General features: G+C 42.1%; 1 protein-coding gene across 1 annotated transcript in view; it reads right to left on the reverse strand.

Annotated features, from left to right (window-relative positions):
* Positions 1 to 23,345, reverse strand: part of LOC126092644 (apoptosis-resistant E3 ubiquitin protein ligase 1) — a 200,254-nt gene that overhangs the window by 18,414 nt on the left and 158,495 nt on the right. The window contains exon 15 of the mRNA XM_049908367.1: positions 6,718 to 6,906. Within this exon, the coding sequence (XP_049764324.1) occupies positions 6,718 to 6,906 (189 nt within the window). The remainder of the gene's footprint in view (positions 1 to 6,717; positions 6,907 to 23,345) is intronic.

Raw genomic sequence — 23,345 nt, forward strand, 5'->3', positions numbered from 1 at the left:
TATCTGAAATAAGTGACAGTTCAACACGAAAAGTAGTCTACTTTGCATATTTTCATTCGCTTATGTCGTATGGTATTATTTTTTGGGGTAATTCTTCTGATTCAAAAAGGGTATTTTTGGCTCAAAAACAGGCTGTTCGAGCTATATGTGGTGTAAGTTCGAGAACCTCGTCGTTCCCTATTCAATAGTCTGGGAATTCTGACATTGCCCTCACAGTACATGTTTTCTTTAATGTCGTTTGTTGTTAGCAATATTAGCCTATTCCCAAGAGTTAGCAGCTTTCACTCAGTTAATACTAGGCAGAAATCAAATTTGCATGTGGAATGCACTTCCTTGACTCTTGTGCAGAAAGAAGTGCAGTATTCTGCTGCATCCATTTTCAATAAGCTACCACAAGAACTCAAAAATCTTAGCAGTAGCCCAAACTCTTTTAAGTGTAAACTGAAGAGTTTCCTCATGGCTCACTCCTTCTATTCTGTCGAGGAGCTCCTGGAAGAGCTAAAAAATTAAGCAAATTCCAGTGTTACATTGTTGATTTTCTTTATTTAAACTTATGACTTGTCGCCTGAATATGTTTTTTTATATTTCATTTTATCCGTTTCTACTATTGTGTTATAATTTCATGTATTGACTCATTCCATGACCATGGAGACTTCTCCTTAATTTGGTCCCACGGAACAATAAATAAATAAATAAATAAATAAGTAAAGTAGACAACATACACAGACACATGTTCTGCAAACATGGATACTCTTCCAGAGATATTCAGAAGGCATTCATGAGGAACAAGAAGAGATGAAGAAGGTGGCATATTTGCCATATGCTGGATCAATCTCTGCCAAAATCAGCAGGATTCTATTAAAAAAGAGCATCAAAAGTGTATTTTGCCCACCCACTAAAATTGGGGCACTTTTTGGGAATATAAAGAAAGATCTGGGACTATGGAACACTAGTATTAAAAAATAAAAACATACCATGCCAGTTTGGGATGTCACACATCAGCCAGACCACCAGCACTGTGGACATCATGTATAAAGGACATCAGAGGCATACCAGACTTAAGCAGGCAACCAATTCAACAATAGCAGAGCACTGTAATGACACCAAGGTTGTGATACAGTCCCAAAGATACCGGGAAGTGTCACAAAAGAATCCATTGAGATCATGCTTCTGAAAAGCAACAGAGACCACATTGAGATGAATAGAAATGGGAGTGGAGACCAATAAAACTGCCCTTAGACTGAGCACCAGACACCACAGACTCGAGATGACACAACACTAGACAGGCCCAACAGTAGCAGACGCAGGAGTAAACACCTGACCATTCCCACAGAGAACACAGCACACCTTGAGCACCTCATGTGTCCAATGTGGGAGGCCTGTCCCAAAAGGCAAGGACTTCACGCACAATGGCTGAAGATCGCAGCAGTTGGTGGATAGAATGCTTGGTGTGGCGCAGATATGAAACATACCATCGGAGAATGAGCGTCACTCCAAAGAATGGCCAAGCAGGGTGCAGACAGTGGTCAGAGCACCAGTACAAAGAGTAACTGCAAAGATCACAACATTTATGGTCATGCTTGACAAGCATAAACTAAACTGGCAACTTAGTGGAATTACAGACAAGCATTTCTAGAACTGCATGATAATTTTGCACTGAATAAAGTGTCTGTGTTCCTTCCAGAATCTAATCACTACCCCTGCACATACAATCAGATTTAGTTGCTTTGAAATCCAGTAGTGCACAGTTTTTCATCTATTGGCTTTTGCCACCAAGGAGAAGAAATGTTACTGATCATCAGACTATGCAACAGAGTACAGGGTTAAACTCCAAATCTCCAAGTAATGTCTCACAACTGACAAATTTAACACTATTCATAGTAACCCATTTGCTAGATGGATACATTAGGATCAACAGCTCCCTTGGTGCTGTTTGAAAGGAGTGAGCTACATGCTGGTGACATGTTTCACAACACAATAACATCACGAGACATCACTGAAGAAAAGTTTAACCTAGATTATACTTGAATTTATGGTATACTGTCAAATTGTGATGTTTGTCTGCAGACAGAAGGCAGATGGAGAGAAGAATCAAATGCAGCAATTATAAGAAAAAATATGTTTCAGAAGAGCCGTTACAGATGCTGTCAGCAAACTACACAAACATCCAACAATATAGTTCAGCACACCATCACCAGATGTCATCACTGGTGAGAGTTCAGCTGTTAGGTTGGGAGACTCCATCCGAAAACACAAGATAAATCAGCTTGCGAGATCTAGGCTGTATAGAGAGGAGCCCCACCCGTAAAGCTGTTAGCAATTTAATGTGACACACAGTATTTTACAGACTATAATATGCAGTTTTTTTCTTTGAAATATTGCCTCCAAAATGGAGGTGCATCTTGTACTCAAAACTAATATAAAAATGTCCATTGTTTGATTTAACATTACCATCAGTCTTAAAAATGGCCATATATTCGGTGCTGCAGGAATAATATCTCTATCTCCAGGAATAATATCTCTATCTGGCAACAACGAATTCAACTGGAAGCACCAGTGCACGCATGCGATGAACATGTGTTGCAGTGATTCACAAGCTTGTTAACTCTGTCTCCCTCCCGCCCTGCTGTTACAAACCCAGAATGTATATGAGAGAGTAATTGACCAAATGGATGATGGATGAAACCCAGTGTGAATTTACGCTGAATAGAGCTTTAAAATGACTTACAATCAAACAAGTGTGTCAATGGATAAGACAGTCATGGTCTAGAGTGAGAGAAGGCATTACTGTTAAATCTTTCAACAAGTGCAGCATACGCAACTGTCATGTCAGTGAAGACCACCTTAAATATGAAGAGGACAATGATAATGACGTTACTCTTGAAATCTAAAGATGCTCTGTAATTCAAAAGCAAATATAGTGCCAGTAATACATCAAAAAGTCACGCCAGACACTATTTGTAATATTTGATACAAATATAATCATTTAAGTTTATTGGCAATCACATTTCTTCCTTTATCAACCTTCCTTTATTTCCCGTAATACCCACTATATATAATCCAATCCTTTGAAGAATTGACATTAATTTCTGGGATATAATTGATATTTCACTGCCTGAATCTAAATGTATTTCCACTTTCACTTCAAAGATATTTCCACACATGATCATGCAAGTTATGTCTTCCTTTTCTTTATTTTCTTCCTCTAGTAACTAATCTCATGTTGACACTGTTATGTTAAAGCCACGAATTTCTCCTTAGATGGACCTAGGCTGTCACTGTCATATCCTACAGCCTGGCCCCTGTTCCAGAGTGTCTGCTGTTTTCTGAGAACTGAATCACTAAAACTGATATCCCAGAACCTATGCTTTATTATGAATGGCTATGAATGCCTGATTATTCAGACTGTATGATGCAACCACCTGCAACTGAGTACCTTTTGGTTATCTTGATTAGAGTTACTATGCTTCCTTACTTTGCAAAATTTACTTTCATTCCAGCATGGAAACCTGGAGAGATAATGATTTCTTTCCTGATTTTCTAAAACTCTGTTATCATTCTGTGTGTAATATACCTGTTTCTTATTTAATATATCTAATCCTTCCATGAAAGTTAATAGATCACTTACTGCTAGCCACCTCTTATACCAAATTTCTCTTCTTACAGGGGAAAGCAACCTTCTACCTAACATTTTGACCAAATATCTCTCCTCCAGGGGTTTGTCTAGATATTGTGACCTAGTCAAATATCATTTGATATACTTCTTGCACGTATCCCGACTATTGTTGTAATACCTCGGGTCTACTAATTCTAATGTCAGTTCTCTTAGGTGCTGGCTGACTCTAACAATATTTCTTTTTACATTTCTCCTGAAAGTCATTCCAGGAAGAGTGTTCCCCCAAATGAGCTCTTCCCCATTTGGCAGCAGTCACTTCTAAATGACTTAAAATGAAATCAGTTCTTTTGTTATTGTTCCAGCGTTTGAGTAACAATCTCGAAAATACTCTTAAGAAGTACGTGGGGTGAAGATAGCCTTCTGGCTTACACTTAAAAAGCTGGTCCCTCCACCTAAATTTAATTCCTCCAGAAGTTCTGGTGAAAACCCATTACTTTTATCAAATTTCAGTTTATTTAATTCCTCTTTGGTTTTATCAAGTTCTTCCCAAAGTTTTCATAATTCCACTTCTGTTTTTTCGAAGCCAACTGTGGACACCGGTGTACTGACCAATGTACCTGTCATTTCTTGTACCTTTTGAGTAATTATTTTGTTAGCAGGGTAATTTGCTGGTGGTATCTGATTGTAACTGTAAGATTTATTGTACACATTAACATATCAAACACAGTTACACAAATTATTGTATTATATAATCCACAGAACAAAGAATAATGGTGTCCACAGCTATGCAAAAGATATAAACACAATCAAGGCATAGAGTCTTAATTCTTACACAGCCCTAGAATCATGTCTTTAAAAAATTGATTTTCAATCCAGGCTCTTGAATCAGCAAATTATGGTGAGACTGTGGCACAGGTTTTATCATCATGTCCAACCCATAGCAACTTGCGCTGAATCTATTTTTTCCCTATAAAGTGATGTCTTGTGTTTATATGTTTGGTTCAACTCTTGTAGCCACTAGTCTTAGATAAGTCAATTGGTGCTTTGTTGTCACATAATAGTTTCATAGGATCCTTCTTGGGGTTTGGAGATATTTCAGTATCTAACCTTTGAAGCCATAGAACCTCCTGAGATGCTGAGGTCATGGACAAATATTGTGCTTCAGTTGTGCACAAGGCTATGGTAGGCTGTTTATTACGTTGCCATGATATTACTGCTCCTTGAGATCTTAACAGATATCCAGTTGTTGACTTCCTGTCTTAGGAATCTCCAACATAGTCTATCACAGTAACCTATTATGCTGCAGTCATCTGCTTTCAAAAACAATAGCTTCACATCGTTGTTTCCTTTTAGATATCTAAAGATTCTTTTGGCAGCTTGCCTGTGTGGCATGCTCAGATTGTTACAAAAATGACTGCCAATCGCTACTGATTAAGCTTGGTCTGGCCTTATTCCTAACAGAGCATACATTAAATTTAGTATTGCTTCACAATAGAGTATGTTCTTCATAGCTTCTTGTTCCTGTTCTGTTTTTGGACACATGTAATGAGTGAGCACTTGGTTACATTCTAGTGGTGTGGATATTGGGTTATACTCTTTCATATTACATCTGTTAAGATTTGCTTCATATAGTGTTTGTTTTGTTTTGGTTTGTTTTGTTTTGTTTTAGGGCGCAAAAATGGTGTCATACGCGCTCAAGTCAAAACTACAGAACTCGAAGACAGAGAGGAGTTAAAAAATGACCATACATCAATCCCAACTGACATAATAGAAGAAAGCTAAAAACAGGCATGTGGAAAAAGGATTGAAAAAGACACTATACAGAAATGGAGGTCCAAAACTAAAAATTAAATGGCCTTCAACATATTGCTTTGGCGGATAAAAAGTAAAACGTCGTCAACCGCCCATGCGTCATTTGCTAAAATGGCCAGTAACTCAGACGGCAAACCCAAACGGGAATGTAAAAGGTCAAAAAATGAACATTCCACCAGGAAGTGGCAGACAGTTGAAATTTGGGCGCATATGTACAAAGTGGTGTGGTAGCGCCACTTCACAAATGACGATGGCTAAAAAGGCAGTGCCCAGTACGCAGCTGAGTTAAAATAACCTCCTCTCAGTGGGAGGGCAGAGAGGAGGTCATCCAAGTTTCTGGGAGAGGCTCAATAAGCCAGAGATTATTCCCCTGAAGGGAGGACCATTGACGATGCCAAAGCTACACCACCTCCTGACAGATGGCAATACAGAGATCATCGAAGGGAATATAGGTAATCACAGGCTGCGGGACTAGGACCACAGCTTTGGCAGCAGCGTCAGCAGCCTTGTTTCATGGCAGACAGACATGACCAGGAACCCACAGAAACACCACACTGGCTCCACCAAGAGTGGGCGGCGTACCGCACACGTAGACTGTGAAGGGCACTGAGGGAGTCTGAGCAGAGGACACAATTGAAAAGGCTGTGTCGCCTGATGTACTCTGTAGCCTGATACAAGGCAAAGAGCTTGGCTGTAAATACTGAGGAGTGTGCCAGAAGCTGATATCTAAAGACGCAGGTGTCAATGATGAAGGCAAACTCGACCCCACGGTCAGTCCGAGAGCCTTCAGTGTATACAAAGGTACTATCGCGAAGTTCCATGCGATAGACCAAGGTTGGAGTAGTGTCCTTAGGAAGTGAATGAAGGCTAAGGTTAACATGGGCCGCTTCATGAAGCCAAGGTGGTGAACCTTGGTAAAACGTTGAATTATAATGAGAAAAACTGTAACAGACTTGCTGATGAATACCAAATGCAAAGAAGGAGAAGTAGAAAGACCTGAAACTAGCAAAATGGAGGCCTTACGTAAGAAGAAAAAAATAAGCCTTATGTAAGAACAAAAAAGTAACACATGAGTAGGTAGGCTGAGGGGAGAGTGAAAAACGTGCAGCTGCTGCAAAGAGGACACAGGCTAATTGATGTTCAGACCATGTTATGCATAAGATTTCAGCACATGGTGGATGAACAGTTCTCATCTACACATTTTACTGAAACTACTATTGGAGGAGAGGGAAAAAGTGTGGAAGAGGTTCTCAGTGGTACTAATCAATAATGTAATTCCTGTGTCATACCTCCAGTTCATTTTCATCAAATATGCTGAGCAAGTTGTCAGGTATGAGTTCATTAAGGCCCTTCAGGAAATGATCAACCTCATCCCGGACACTGGTTGCAAGACGGTACTGTGCTAGGCTGTCCAAGTACTGATGTTTTGTGTCATTCCTTACATGTATCTTGCTTCCTCCAGGAATCAGTTCCACCACCTGCAACACAACACACAACCAGAATACTACTTGTGTTTTCCATTAACTTTGTTAATATTCGCAAACTGATATATTCCTAGTGGTTCAGAAAATAATTTAACCTACATATTACATGAACTGAAGTTAAACTCACTTGAGTAAATTATAAAAACTGAGACATAATGGCTGGCCATCAATTACCTTCAAGTGTTGAAAGTCTTAGTACTGCCAATAGATAAAGAGAAAACTACAAGAAACTATCCAGCATTTGTGACTATTCATTCTTTCCTCTGAGAAGAAAGAGATTTGGGAAGTTTAGAAAGGAAGGGAAGACTGCTGGATGGGAGGGACAATGGAAAACTCATCTGCAAGGCAGGTGGTACCCTCCCATTCTGTTGTCTGAGAGACCTGTCCTTCCTTTCTAAACTAATAAGGAACTAATAGTTACAAAAGCTAGGATACTGCTCTGTACTTCTATACCTACTGGCAGTACAAAGAATTTTTCCTCCTGAAGCGAAGCACTACACAGCAATTCCATCTAACAATTTTGTAGTTACTATGTGCTTCATGCACATGGCAGTTTAGACTGAAGACAACAGCAGCAGCAGCAGCAGCAGCAGCAGCAACAACAACAACAACAATTATTAACTGCAGTGCAATTATACTGCTGTGATGTAGAAATTAAACTGAAAATATACTGACAAAAGAATTACTCAGTGTCATGAAGGTTTTTAAATTCTATATTCTCTTTTAAAGGCAGGGATATCACTCATACTAATGGTTTTTTGATGAATCTGAGATTTTATAATATGTTGCTATTTTAATGAAATATTACAAAGATACCATGGAAATAGCTACTTTTTATCATACATATTTGTAATGCATTAAAGTTTATCATTTGGCGCTCACACAAGAACAAAAATACTTTCTCACCTTTGAGTATTTTTATATTTGCTTACATGTAGCTGAATACGTAAATTATCTCTTTGATGTAATCAGAGGTACTGGTAATAATAAAGTTGAATTGAATTTTCTTGTATGGTTACTGAAATCATTCAGCTTGGTTTACAGTAAGGAAATTTGTTAGAACTCCTGATGATTAAAGTAAGTGTAGGTCTATGCAGGTACCTTCAATTTTTCCCCAACAAAATTTCTTGGTACTGATAAAAATGGACTGCAGTTCTTGAATGACAAGTGTAGAAGTACAGAACGCTTCTTAAGCACTTTGTTTACTCATAGTTTATCATTTATGATGTATCAAACAGTGGCATATGCTTTGTAATCAAGTTCAAGGTTGTCGAACAAGGAACCCCTTGAGTGCGAGGTCACAAGCTCAGGCTTTAGTAAGGCCCGTTCGGAAGTATTGTGTTAACAGTTATGACAGCAATAATATTAGCTTCTACTGACTCACCAAATGCATCAGAAGGGCGACAGAACTTGAGTGTCCAGGAGGTGCAGAAATCATCCTTCTATGGGCTGTATGTATTACACTTCACATAATGGCCATTGTCGACATTCAAGAACTATTCAAAACCAACCATTAATTTGCACTATGAACAACGAATGAAAAATGGTATGCCACAGCGGTCACAAAAGTTCCCACCATCAAAACCGAAGGCGAACTCCTTGGAAGTTACAGATTGTGCAGGACGTTCAGCTAGGTATCCACTCTTAAAGAATGCATAGAGAATTATATTGCTGTAACAGGATGACAAGAACTGATGGAATGTGATGGCATGCAATGGAATGTGAATCAGTCTGTCATGGAGCTTTTTGTGAAACTGCTATCCTTTAAAGTTTAGCTGCAGATAGTGCAATGATATGATTTGTAGGTACAGAAAAAACAAACATCCAGAAGCTGAATTTGTCCAGTGGTTCCAGGTGGTATTAACTGCAATGTCATACACTTTTCAGGAGGGATAGTTTGCTTAAGGCAATACAATTTTTATACACAGACCAGGAATCGACCAAAAGCAAGTTATTTTGACTGGCTATGTTCAAAAGTATATGATAGTTTTAGTTCTATTATGCCCATTTTCCCACTCTTGCTTGCTGTGATGTAGATACTTCCTACTGCCCTTACAAGATGATGCACACAAGAATAATTCATATTTAGCATAATTATATATGAATGCATTAAGGCATTGATGTTAGCTGATCTTGATACAACCCTCTTAATATCTCTAATTTCCAGATATGTATTTTCTCTTCAAATCTCAAATGGTCAGAGTTGAAAATAAATTCCTTACTGATTAATGGGATAAGTTTGTACATCTCCTCTATAAATTTTTGTGCCAATTCTGCAGTTTGCTGTGCATCATCAGGCTGACACTTTGTTTGAAATTTCATTATCTTACATCATCCAATTCTACAGCACTGTTTGAAGTTATGCAACCATCCACTGCTCACCTTGAAATCACTATTATCTATGTTGGGTGCAATTTGACATGTATAACATAGTAGGCCCATACTGTGTGTGTGTGTGTGTGTGTGTGTGTGTGTGTGTGTGCATCCAAGTACATAATTATGTTTAGTATCCACTTCTTGGACAACAATTGTCCTTTACATTTCACTGGAGATGGGATTTGTGGCTCCCTGTACAACAAGGATGATTAACTACATGGCTTGACACTTGTTTCAATATCCTTTCACTTGGTAAGCACGTATTCTCATCATTGTACTCCTCAAGTACCCTGTCAGCATAATCGAGCATATATGACACCGCATATTTCACTGACTCATCTTGCAGAAATGCTAATATTTTATCTGCTGCTTCTTTCAGGGTCTGTGAAATTCCTTGGGTTCCTTTCTGATGAAATGCAAACTTCGCCAGCTATTGTTGTACATATAACGCAATGTTCGCCTTGTTTATCATTGGCATTGCTCTGCTTTGTATCAGTACCACTAGAACTCCTCTCTGGGGGACACCACCTTGACGAAGCACTGTCCGTGCCGGTGGAAAGGCTTGCATTTCCGCGGGAAGCTGAGGGCTATGATGAAGGTAGAGGACCTACTGCCGGAAAGGCCTCAGCCGATGGATCAGACTAAGAGTGTCCCACAATGTCCCCTCTTCCCTATCCACTCCTAGTCCTACCCTATTCCCTAACCCAACCCAAGGTGTGATGCGATCCATGCTGAGGGGTGCATGGCACATGGGAAGATGTGTCGCAAACAGAGCCTCAGGGATACCAGGCGACCTCCCTGAGTAATTAGCCTTACACCGCGTGGGGTATTCGTGGTGTGGGCCTTCTGGATCCCCAAATCTCATGGGACCAACATGGACACAATTACAAAAAAGGAAAAGAGGGCCAAATTGAGACCTCAGATACCCAAACATCGGGGACTGAACCGATGGAAGGCACTTCCACTACTAAATCAGGGTATAGACCTGAGCCAGAAGTGGGAACTGTAACCGAGAAGCTAGACCAGATTAAGATCAAAGGCTTGTATGGGGCCCAAAGGAGGAAGCTACTCAGGGAACAGAGGGAAAAGGAAGGAAAAGAATGGCTTCCTAAACACATATGGAGGGAAGTAAAGGGACTAGAACCCGAGACACCCAGGAAAAAACTGTCTCACATTGAAGAGGACACGCAGACCCCCACAACGTCAAAGATAGGTCGTAATCAAATACGGGAGGAATCAAAGACTCCCTCCTCCCTGGATAAGCGAGTCCAGAAAAAACTGAGGCAAGAAATAGGGAAACAGACCTATAGTACTGCAGTCTTGGTTTTTAGGATGGCAGTTTTCCAGGAAGGGTATCCACTGGTGGCCATTACCTCGCAGCAGGAGGAACTAGTACAGATGGCCCTCTTTGAAAAGATTGGGGGGGGACGCTGACCCAGGTCCCAACTTCCGGAGGGACTATTTAGACCGTGGTGCACTCATTTTTGTCTGTGAGGGGGTGCAGACAGTAGAATGGCTCAAGGACAAGGTGCCCATGATATCCCCGTGAGAAGATGCGAAGCTGCTGGTCAATATGGCAACGGAGCTTCTTAAGACCACAAAGATATCATTATGAGTACCCAAGATCCTTAAGGAAGTCTCTCCCAAGACTCTCTTCAGGAAACTAGGGGCCCAGAACCCAAAAGTCCCGACAGCAGACTGGAGAGTGATTAACCAGAAGGTTGCTCCAGAAAGACGAACCCTGGTGGTGGAGGTTAGTGAGAAGTCCCTGAAGGCAATGCGGGAGCAGGACCTGAAACTGTTTTTAGGGTTCTCACAGGTCACCATCAGGGTTCTCAAAGATGGCAGTAAGATGGAGCCTGGAGGTGCTGCAGATTAATCTGCAGCACAGTAAAGGGGCCTCTGCTGCCCTGAGCCACTGCCTGGGGAGACAGGAAGTGGACGTGGCCCTGATACAAGAACCCTATTTATACAAAGGGGGTGTATTGGGCCTCGGATGCACTGGAGGTAAGCTGATCTATGCTAGAAATCTAAGAAACTCCAGACCATGCATCTATGTTAGAAATGGTATTTCTTTCATGCCAATGATGGATTTCTGCTCTAGGGACTTAGTGACCATCAAAATGCAGTAATGTGAGGAACGTATCATGAGGGAAATTGTCTTGGCCTCAGCATACCTTCCTTACGAAGACAGTTCTCCCCCTCCCTTGGAGGTGAGGAGACTGGTAGAGACTTGCCATCGGCAAGGTGACCAACTGCTGGTGGGGTGTGACGTCAATGCCCACAACCTAGTGTGGGGCAGCAAGGACACCAACAGTAGAGGTGAGTACCTTCTTGAATTCCTCTTAGCTAACAACTTAGAGGTCCTGAATAGGGGCAATGAACCTATATTCAGGAATAGCAGAAGGGAAGAAGTAATTGACATAACATTTGGTTCCATGACGATGGGTAGCTATGTCAAACAATGGCATGTGGTGTTGGAGCCACCCTCATCGGACCACATGTACATTAAATTCAAGGTTGAAATGGAAGACATATAGGAGGGACCTTGACTTAGGCTTATCGGAAATTAAAACCACGATAAGGAAGCCAGTAGAATTTGAGGAAGTAGCAGAGGCTGTTACCTCTGCCATAGTGACCTCATATCAAGACAACTGCACAATCACCAGGAAGTGCACAAATAGGAGTGTTCCTTGGTGGAATAACAAATTGGAAACACAAAGAAAACAGGTACGGAGACTGTTTAATATTGCGAGACACAAAGAACAATGGGCTAAATATCATGAGGCCCTCGTCAGTTACAACTTTGCAATAAGACAAGCAAAGGAGGCATCCTGGAAGGCATTCTGTGAGGAAGTGGAAGGCATGGCTGCACAAGCCAGACATCACAAGATTCTCACTAGAGTACCAACTAATCCAGGAGGTACGTTGAGGAAGGAGGATGGGGGATATACAAAGACAGCACATGAGATGCTGGAATTGCTCCTCAAAACTCACTTTCCTCAATATGCTCTGCCAGATAACACAGACCAGTATGTGACCCCAGAGAGACAACGGTTCTCAGACACTCGAAGAGAGGACTGGGAATTGGCCAAGGAGCGTGTGAACTTCAACAAAATCCAGTGGGCGGTGGGAACATTCCAGCCATCCAAGTCACCTGGCCCAGATGGAATTTTTCCAGCACTCCTGCAACAGGCAGGAGGAAAGCTTACAAGAATCCTATGCAGACTATTTAGGGTTAGCTTAGCAGTAGGAATCATTACTAATGTTTAGAGGGCAGTGAAGGTTGTCTTCATTTCAAAGCCAGGGAGAATTCATACCAAGGCAAAGGATATGAGACCAATCAGTCTGTCCTCCTTCATTTTCAAAACACGGGAAAAACTGGTTAATGCATATGTTGGGGAGAGGAGGCTATGTAGGGTCCCTCTACACCTGAACCAACACGCATACCAACCAGATAAGTCATGTGAAACAGCTCTCTACCAACTCGTCGGGAAGGTGGAAAAAGCACTTCACTTCCAAGAAATAGCCCTCTGCATCTTCCTGGATATCGAGGGGGCCTTTGGTAACACGACCTTTGATTCCATGGTAAGGGCAGCAGAGGTGCATGATCTGGGGACCACTATATGTAGATGGACCAGAGCCATACTTAGTGGAAGGAAGTTAGAGGCTACCATGATGAATGAAAAGATGGTAATTAAGACCACTGGAGGCTGCCCACAAGGAGGAGTTTTGTCTCCTCTATTGGGAATCTAGTGGTGAACGAACTCATTGAGGAACTAAATTCCAGACAATGCTTCTGCCAAGGATACGCAGATGACCTTGTAATAGTAATACTTGGCAAATTCACTGACACAGTAAGGAATATGGCACAAGGAGGGTTGGACATTGTGCAAAAATGGTGCATTAAACAGGATCTGAGAGTTAATCCTAAGAAGACTGTTGTGGTGCCATTTATGAAGAGACATATTCAGCATGCAAGTTGTAATCTGGAGCTCTTCGATGAAACTCTACCTGTGAAGGGGACATGAAATATCTAGGGGTACCCTTGGACGAGAAGCTAACTTGGACCCCTCATTTTAAGAGCATCTGCTCCAAGGCAAAAAGCACTTTAGTGAGTACTAGGAGGGCTCATGCAAAAACTGGGGCCTAAGACCCAGAGGTATGCACTGAATATACACCACAGTGGTTAGACCTAGGATTTCCTATGGGGCCATAGTGTGGTGGAAGAAAGTAGGTGCAGAGATTGGCCTGATTAGCCATAATGGGCAGAATTAGCAGCACACCAACAACTGGAATGGAAGCCATGCTGGATATACCTCCACTTCACCTTTGGGTTAAGATGGAGGCAGCAGCTGAGGCATACAGACTTAAAACTGGCCAAAACTGGGTCTCATTTGGATATCTAGAATCACACACTAACATAGTGAGTGAGGTAAATATAGGTATGGCTGGGGAAATGCCCACTTTCTATATAATAACTCCTAACTGCTTCGACAAGCCTTACAACATAATAATTGGAAGTAGGGGGCAGTCGGAGAAAACAGTTCGACACCTTATGGGGGTCATCGTTTGGTTCACCAATGGGTCGAAAACAGATCAAGGTGCTGGGGCAGGATTGTACAGATTTCAGCCAAGACTGGAGAGCAGCATCTCTCTAGGGAAACTGGCCTCTGTATTCCAAGCCGAAATTACTGCAATCAGGGCATGTGTGGAGGAGAATATGAGTAGGTGCTACAATGATCGTAGCATCTACATCTATTCAGACAGCCAGGCAGCCCTGAAGTCATTGGCAGCTCTTGCAACAAGATCTAAGATTGTTTCAGATTGCCACAGGGCTCTGGTGGAGCTAGGGGGAAGCAATAGAGTGTACCTAGTGAGGGTCCCTGGCCCTGTGGCAAGCCGGTAGATTGGCTAGGATGGGGGCAACAACTCCATTTATTGGACCAGAACCTGTCTTGACAATCACCAAGGCTATGATCAAATTAGAACTATGGAACTGGCTTAGGAAAAAGCATGTAGGATATTGGACCAAGGTCCATAAACAAAAACATGGTAAGGTAATGATGCCCAAGCCATGTTTTAAAAGAAGCTCTGTAATCCTGGGATTGAACAGGAAAGAGTTCAAACTCAAACTGATGACCGGCCATGGGAACTTCAAAAAACATCTACATACAATGGGTATAATGGAAGAGGACCCTAAATGTAGGATCTGTGACGAGGGTGAAGAAACTGCATCACACCTAACCTTTGAATGCATGGCACTGGAGAGTAAAAGATACAGAATCTTTGGGACAACTAGACCTGAAGAAACTGTGTCTAACAAAAAACTGGTAGAGGGACTCCTTGCACTATTTAAGGGCACTGGTTGGCTTTACTAGATATACAGGGAGCGATACCGCACAATAAACCTAGTTTTGGCGCGGGCAGTGGCGGGTTAGACCTAAGCTGTTTTAGCTCTCCTGTTAAAATCAAATCAACCACTAGAATTAGAGCACTGTTGTGAGTTAATTACTGACTAAGCAGTTCAACTACCCCTGTAGTCTCATGCTGTGCTCACCACTGGGTACCTCCAGTCCTAGCCACTCTTGCCATTAGCATCCAATATTGTGGTTGCATGGCAGGCAACATGTAGGGCATTGAGTGCCATAAACAACATTGGCCTTTGGAGACCTCACACTCAAGGGGTACTTTGTAAGAGTGTAACTCCATGTGATTATATATCTAAAAACAAAGATGATGTGACTTACCAAACGAAAGCGCTGGCACGTCGATTGTGTCTATCGACGTGCCAGCGCTTTCGTTTGGTAAGTCACATCATCTTTGTTTTTAGGTATATTTTTTTTCCCCACGTGGAATGTTTCCTTCTATTATATTCACACCATATGATTATTTATTCATGATCAGCCACACAATGTAAAGCAACTATGTCCAGCAGTAAATCTATATCTAGGGTTGTGGCAAAAGGTAAATTGTGTATTAGATTGATTTTCCTCCTTTGTTTTCCATTCAGGGATAGGATGTAAGAAGAAACACTACCATCATGACTCATTTTAGATCGTGGAATCTCAGAATTTTGTGAGTAGAGCTATGCACCACGCACATCTTTCTATATAAACATATCTCACTGCAGTGTGTTCTGTAGCATTCTCATGACAAACAATGGAACCTATGATGTAGCACATAGCTCTTTTTGTAATCTTTCCAACCCTTCCATGATTGTAACTAAGTACAGACCCTGGAACATCCCCAACATTCAATAACCAGTTGAATAAAGGTTTTGTAAGGAACCACTTTAGTATTCTTTCAATAAATATGACTTGACATTATTTTATCTATGATAGTTTGACTTTTAACACAGGAAGCTGGAACCATACTCTTGTTCATGTACCATTCCCAACAGTAATTATAATTTTCTTCTTTATTTGATTTAGACTTATGAATGACACAATATGACTGTTCCATTAATTAGCTACTTTGTTATTCAAGCATAAAATGCTAAAAGTTCTATTAGTTACAATGTAATTTCTCAATTACTGATGACAACAGGCTAATTCATTTACTTTGAAATAATTTTGATGGGAAGATACCTATAATTCAAGATATTCCACGAATGTGTGGAAATGGAATTTGGAATGAGCTAATAAGTAGTTCTGTCTGAAGCATTATACCTCAAGTTAAAGCCCTTATCCCCATCTTATCAAGTACCTTACTTTTTCCAAAAACATTATATTTCAAAAATTATTCATAAATACTATGTCTTACATAACATTTCATTTTTAACTGGCAAATTATTTCTATAATTCAGTTAATTAGTTTTGTAGCCGGAATTTTTCTGATTATGAAAATGCCCACTTCTACTATACAAACATATTAGTTTGTTAATTATTTGATAGAGAATATTCCATATTTTATCAATTTTTGGTAGGAACTGTGGATCACTGCAGGACTATGCATAATATTTGCAATATAGTCCATATAATTTTGTCAACTGTCCAATTATCCAATCCACAGTTAAACCAGATTACGCCTTGGCTCACTGTAATTCCATATCTAGTAATTTTTCCTTTTCCAATTGTAAATCAAAATATAATGACAAATTTGAATTATTATTCTTATGCAATTCCTTAAATACTTGTGGAGGACAACACTCCAGTCAGTTGGTCCTAATAGCTAAACCGTTAACTCCTGTATGTGTGTGAACGTCTTAGTCCTTGCTTAGCTGTCAACGTCCAAATTATGAAGTAGAATTATTTTTTTAAATTTCTTTGAGAAAGTCAGTCCATAATTTGCATTCATTTTGTCAACAACTTTGCAAACAACTTTTATATGCAGTGGATATATATATCAACCTAACTTCATTCTGAGTAGAAAAAGTGAACTGTAAATGTGTTGCCACTGTCAAATATGTTGTAATGGGATGTGTGTGCTTACCTGTGATGAATATTTTGTATGAAGTATAGTATACAAGCCAATCAGTTTAATAATTCATGTATCAATAAATGTGGAAAAGTGGCAAGCTAACTACTGCAACATTGCATTGGGTGCTTCAGACTTCTCATTATCCCAAATAACAGCAAGACAACATATACTGTAAGGGCAGCAACTGCAGCCCAGCAATTAGTCACATTACAATCTGCTTTTCCAATGGCTAGGTTTCTGTGGTTGTTCCACTTTTATATTGCTCTTGACAGGTACTCTGAAATACTTGACAGCTGTGGCTGATTCCCCCATGAATCATCATAAACATAGTTAAACAATACTGGTTCCTTTATCTGTTTGGACTCACTGCAATATATTTGTTTATGTTAAGAGTCAGCCACTGATTTTTACTCCAGAAATTCCTCATCTGCAAACCTCTTAGCATTTTGCAACACTATCCTATCAGTGTCACCTTCCCGTAAATACCTATCATTTGCAAACAGCCTCGTGGAGCTAAAGACATTATCTGTTTGGCCATTTACAAATATCATCAACAGTAACAGTTCTCTCACACTGCTGCATATGTTGTTTTTACTTCTAAGGTGCCTTCCCATTAAAAGGATGTAATGAGTTCTGTTTAATAGGACATCCTCAACACAATGCAATGACATATTTGTATTTTTGTTTCCTATGTTTTGGTACAACACTGTATCAAAACATCTTTCTGACAGTCATGAAAATCAGTGTCAACAAGAGCTCCACTATCTACTTCCTTCGTGAACTTCAGAACAAACAGAGCAATCTGGGTTTCACAAAGTCAATTACTGTAGAACTGATGTCTAGTCCTGTAGAAGAGTTGTTCAATTTCTAGAAAATTCATGATATTCTGGATCAAACTATGTTTCATAATACTACAAAATAGTGACATCAATGAGATCAATCTATGGTTTTGTTCCTCTATCCTGCAAGCCTCCTTATAGTTTGGAACAATCTACACTTTTTCCAGTCATGCAATACACTTTGTTGTCCCAACAACTTGCAATAAACTTATGGGTTTAGTGTAGTAGGATTGCCGGATCCACTGATGTACTCTATACCACATGTAAAATGCATGACATATACAGATATACATTGCTCTATCACTCGCGTCTGTAGTAAGCGAGATGGGGGCATCGGGGATGGGATGAGTGAGTGTCACGGCCGTCTGTAAGACTGACTTGAGGTTATCAAATGCGCATCGCATAATTGTAGTCCACGTGACCGCCCGAGACCCTGAAGTGTTTTTCCTGTGAGAGCATCCGTCGGTGGGGCTTCAAGGTCAGTGGCATGGGGAATGTGTTTGCGGTAGTAATTTACTGTTTCTAGGAAGCGGCAGAGGCCCTGAAAGTCTTTGGGCAAAGGCACCATACTAATGGCCACAACCTGTTCGGGTACGGGGCAGATGCCGTCGGCAGAAACCCCGTGGCCCAGAAAAGTGACACTAGTGCAGCGAAGTTGTGACTTTGTTCACTGCAACAACATTTGCCTGTTATAGTTGTAACACTGTATTTAAGTGGAGTTCATGTTCTTCGAGTGAGGAAGAAAAAATTAAAAAGTCATCAAGGTACGCATATGCAAAGTCCAGTTTTCCAACCAACAGGTCAATGAACCATTGCCATGTCTGTGCGGCATTTTTAAGGCTGAACAGCATAAATAGATACTCGAACAATCTGAACAGGGTGATGATGGCAGTTTTTCAACATCCTCCAGTGCCACTGGCAGTTGGTGGTACGCCTTGTGACAGTCGACTACACTGAAAATTTGTGCCCAATGCAGTTGGGAAGCAAAATCTTGAATATTTGGGATGGGATAATTATCTAAAATTGTTCTGGCGTTAAGCACCTGATAGTCACCGCAGAGGCAGAAAGTGTCATCTTTCTTAGGCACCAAATGAATGGGTGATGACCAACTACTAGAAGAAGGGTGAATAGTCTTACTGTCTAAAAGTTCCTGAATAATAACAATGGCATGTTTAAGTTTTTCTGGGTTTAAACGCCTAGCCTTTGCACGTACTGGTGGGCCTTCCTTGGTATTGATTCTATGGACAGTACCATTGTTGATTGCAAACACTGACGGGGATGATTGACCCGCACCGAATGCAGTATGACTAATCTGTAACGCACGCGCTTGTGTGTCCCAGGCTGGCAGATCAGCAGCAGTGGTGGTGATCCACTGGTAGTCTTGTCATGGAGCTTGGTGGGGTACTTGGTAGTGTCACAGGCACAGCTTCTGTCTGGAGTAGAAAAGTCATGTGGCATCAGCGGCAAGTGCGTGGATGCAGTGCGGGGTTTGGGGACTGGGGGTGTGGCCGTGTGTGACAGCTGGGTAACCTGCTTACGAGCGTCTGTGAGCTTGGCTTGCACGGTGGCGATGTGTAAGCGGAGGGCTTCGTTGCTGTCCCGAAGTTCATCATCATTGTGTGATTTAAGAGAGCTCTGCAACAGCGGCTTCAGCTAGCTCAGACAATAGAGTGGTGCTCTCGGATGAGAGGGAAGTAATATCAGAACCGATGGTACAGTCTACTAAGTTAAAGATTAGTGTACCTCACTGTACATTAGGTGAAAGGGCATGGGCTAAGAGAGAATCTATCCCAAGCACAGGCTCTTCCACATCGGCAATAACGAAAGTTCACTGTAAGGGAGCGTTAATGTCCTGCAGTTTAAGGTTTAAATTAGTTATTCCATGAGATTGGATCAAGGAATTATTGGCGGCACGAAGTGGGGGCAAGGCTGACGCTCAAATTTAATACCTGCAGACAAAGGTATCACACTAACCTTGCGCCTCATGTTGACTAGAAACGAAAGACAAGACACTACATCTTTCACGTACAAGCGTCCTGGCACATGAAGTGAAGAAGTAATAAAGGAAAGGCGTCTCTGTGATCTAACGCATCCCATAGCACCTGAATTGGGTCGCGCTATTAGTTTGGGAACGTGCATGGGGAACGACATTTCTTAGTTGCGTTGCCAAAGTGGGAATGGAAATAACACCAAGCAGAACGGCATGTTGCCGTTGCCGAGTTGGCTGAGGCCAAAGTGGTGTTTGTAGATTCCTCCGATGTCGGCGTAGCAGTTGTGTTGGTAAGAGAGGAGTTACAGCGGCGGTGGCTGCCACGGCGTTGGGCCCATGTGGAGCGAGTCGTGTGCACTCTGTATCACACAATGGAAACTGTCGCACAAATGTGCCAACCCTTGAGGCCAGAGGGCCCCCTGGGGGAGGGAGACGGGGTGGGGGGTGGGGGGAGGTATGCAGGGATGGCAGAATGTTGTAAACCTGGTCTGCGATCTTCAGTTTAGCATACAGTGGGGCTGAAGTTACATGGAGAAGGTGAATTTGAGAAACCAGATGGTCCAAAGTGTAGCATCTGGCATATGATGTGTGTCAATCATAGTGCGAAGATGACACCAGAGCTGCGACGGGGATCTGAAAACCAGTGATTCGTGACTGATGATGAGGCATATAGCTTCCTCTGTACATGTGGATAGGCGCTCGAGGATGGTGCATTGGGCGAAGTCACAATATCACAGATCAGGTGTGGTTCATCATGGAGGTGACTAGTAAGCAAAGGAACTTCGAGTAGTTGTCAGCAATTCCGTGTAGCTGCAGGACGTGGTTGACCAAGGCAAACAATGTGCGTGGGTGGTCCTTGTGAAGGGGTGGTAACTTAGGCCAACAGATGGGGGAGTTTTGGCATGACTGTTTGTCGGAAACTGTCACTTCCTGCCCATAGCTCTGCAGCATAACTAGCTCAGGTGCAGTAGTGGTGTACCAGTTCCCAACACTGTCAGTCGCGTGAGGCACGGTAGGTGCAGCTGGCTCGACCGTGGTCAAGAAATCAACAAGTCGGGCATTCGACGAAGTAATGCCAACAGGTGTAGAATGGACCGGCGTTTTAGAGTTGACCGTAGTCGACCGATTTGCAGAGAATGACAGAGTACAGTTTCTGGGCCCCTCCCCTATAGGTGCATTAAAATTATTAAAAATCGCCTAGTGTTTGTGGAACACACGTGGAAGACACAGCAGGAATGGCATGTGCCATTGGAAACACTCACAAAGCAGACGCTGCTGGTGCGGGGTGGGGGGGGGGGCTGATGCCAAATCTGGAGTTCCAGGACAAACATGAAATTTCCTGTCTTGAGCGTCTGGCTCGATTTCTACTGCCACTGACTCGAGTGGAAAGTTCACACTGGCACTCGGGAAACTTGTAAACATATTCACTGGGGTTTGAGCACACTGTGTCGGCCATTGTTGAGCACTCTGAACATGTGGAAAGATCATAATCGACGTAAAACGTTCGCATTCAAAGTTTTGCACACGTTCTGTTGGTATGGAACACTGCCACACGACTGCTAATTCATGTACGATAATAAAAAGTTATTCTTCATGCCTGATGCTGGCACAGGTGGCTGTGGCAATGTAGAAGCACTGTCCTGTTGAGCACAGCTAGCCGGTGTGTTCAGAAACTGCATCAAACTATTGTGAACACAAGGTGGATAATTCGAAAACAACGCTGAAGCGTCCGTTGGAAAACCTAGTTGGCACATGTGCAGTATAGCAGGTGGTAAGCGATCCATTGTGTACTGTTCGACAGTACGAGAGTTTGTTGTAGTGCTCGTGAATAAATTTGGGGTCACCAGGATGGGTTTAGTGTAGTAGGACTGCCGGATCCACTGATGTACACTATACCAAATGTAATGAGCATGATTTTATTGGTCCGAAGCACACATATACAGATACACACTACTGGCCATTAAAATTGCTACACCACGAAGATGACGTGCTACAGGTGCGAAATTTAACCGACAGGAAAAAGATGCTGTGATATGCAGATGATTAGCTTTTCAGAGCATTCACACAAGGTTGGCGCCGGTGGCGACACCTATAACGTGTTGACATGAGGAACGTTTCCAACCGATTTCTCATACACAAACAGCAGTTGACCAGTGTTGCCTGGTGAAACATTGTTGTGATGCCTCGTGTAAGAAGGAGAAACGCGTACCATCACATTTCCGACTTTGATAAAGGTCGGAATGTAGCCTGTCGGATTGTAGCCTATTGCGATTGTGGTTTATCGTATCGCAACATTGTTGGTCGAGATCCAATGACTGTTAGCTGAATATGGAATTGGTGGGTTCAGGAGGATAGCACGGAACGCCGTGCTGGATCCCAATGGCCTCGTATCACTAGCAGTCGAGATGTCAGGCATCTTATCTGCATGGCTGTAACGGATCGTGCAGCCATGTCTCGATCCCTGAGTCAACCAATGGGGACGTTTGCAAGACAACAACCATCTGCACGAACAATTCAACGATGTTTGCAGCAGCATGGACTATCAGCTCAGAGACCATGGCTGCGGTTACCCTTGACGCTGCATCACAGACAGAAGCACCTGCGATGGTGTAATCAACGACGAACCTGGGTGCAAGAATGGCAAAACGTCATTTTTTCTGATGAATCCAGGTTCTGTTTACAGCATCATGATGGTTGCATCCATGTTTGACGACATCACGGTGAACGCACATTGGAAGCGTGTATTTTTCATCATCATACTGGCGTATCACCCAGCGTGAAGGTATGGGGTGCCATTGTTGGTTGTTTTGGGGAAGGAGACCAGACAGCGAGGTCATCTGTCTCATCGGATTAGGGAAGAATGGGGAAGGATGTCGGCCATGCCCTTTGAAAGGAACCATCCCGGCATTTGCCTGGAGCGATTTAGGCTGCCATTGGTTACACGTCTTTGTCACCTCTTGTTCGCACTGACTGCACTTTGAACAGTGGATGTTACATTTCAGATGTGTTAAGACCCGTGGCTCTACCCTTCATTCGATCCCTGCGAAACCCTACATTTCAGCAGGATAATGCACAACTGCATGTTGCAAGTCCTTTAGGAGCCTTTCTGGATACAGAAAATGTTCGACTGCTGCCCTGGCCAGCACATTCTCCAGATGTCTCACCAATTGAAAATGTCTGGTCAATGGTGGCCGAGCAACTGGCTCGTCACAATGCGCCAGTCACTACTCTTGATGACCTGCGGTATCGTGTTGAAGCTGCATGGACAGTTGTACCTGTACACGCCATCCAAGCTCTGTTTCACTCAATGCCCAGGCATATTGAGGCCGTTATTACGGCCAGAGGTGGTTGTTCTGGGTACTGATTTCTCAGGATCTATGCACCCAAATTGCATGAAAATATAATCACATGTCAGTTCTCTATAATATATTTGTCCAATGAATACCCGTTTATCATCTGCATTTCTTCTTGGTGTAGCAATTTTAATGGCCAGTAATGTACATATTCTTGATTCTTGGTACACATGTTTATCATTTCGCGTGACCACAGACTGCTCACATAGAACTTGCCAAACAAAGATATTACACACAACGTGGTCGATAGTCAACACAAACTGTTTCCTAGAGAGGGGCCAGTTATTTCATATTTATTACATAGATCCCTCAACCAGTCCACAAGCCTATTTTCTGTCAAACAACTTGACGTGATTAACTACTCCGTGTTCACTTATTTTTATATTTCTAAATTTCACATTGGTATGAAAGTGCGAACTGATATCATCTTCTTCTTTGAAGAAATTTTGAACA

The sequence above is a fragment of the Schistocerca cancellata genome, chromosome 7 (assembly GCF_023864275.1).
Source record: "Schistocerca cancellata isolate TAMUIC-IGC-003103 chromosome 7, iqSchCanc2.1, whole genome shotgun sequence".
Taxonomy (NCBI): Eukaryota; Metazoa; Arthropoda; class Insecta; order Orthoptera; family Acrididae; genus Schistocerca; species Schistocerca cancellata.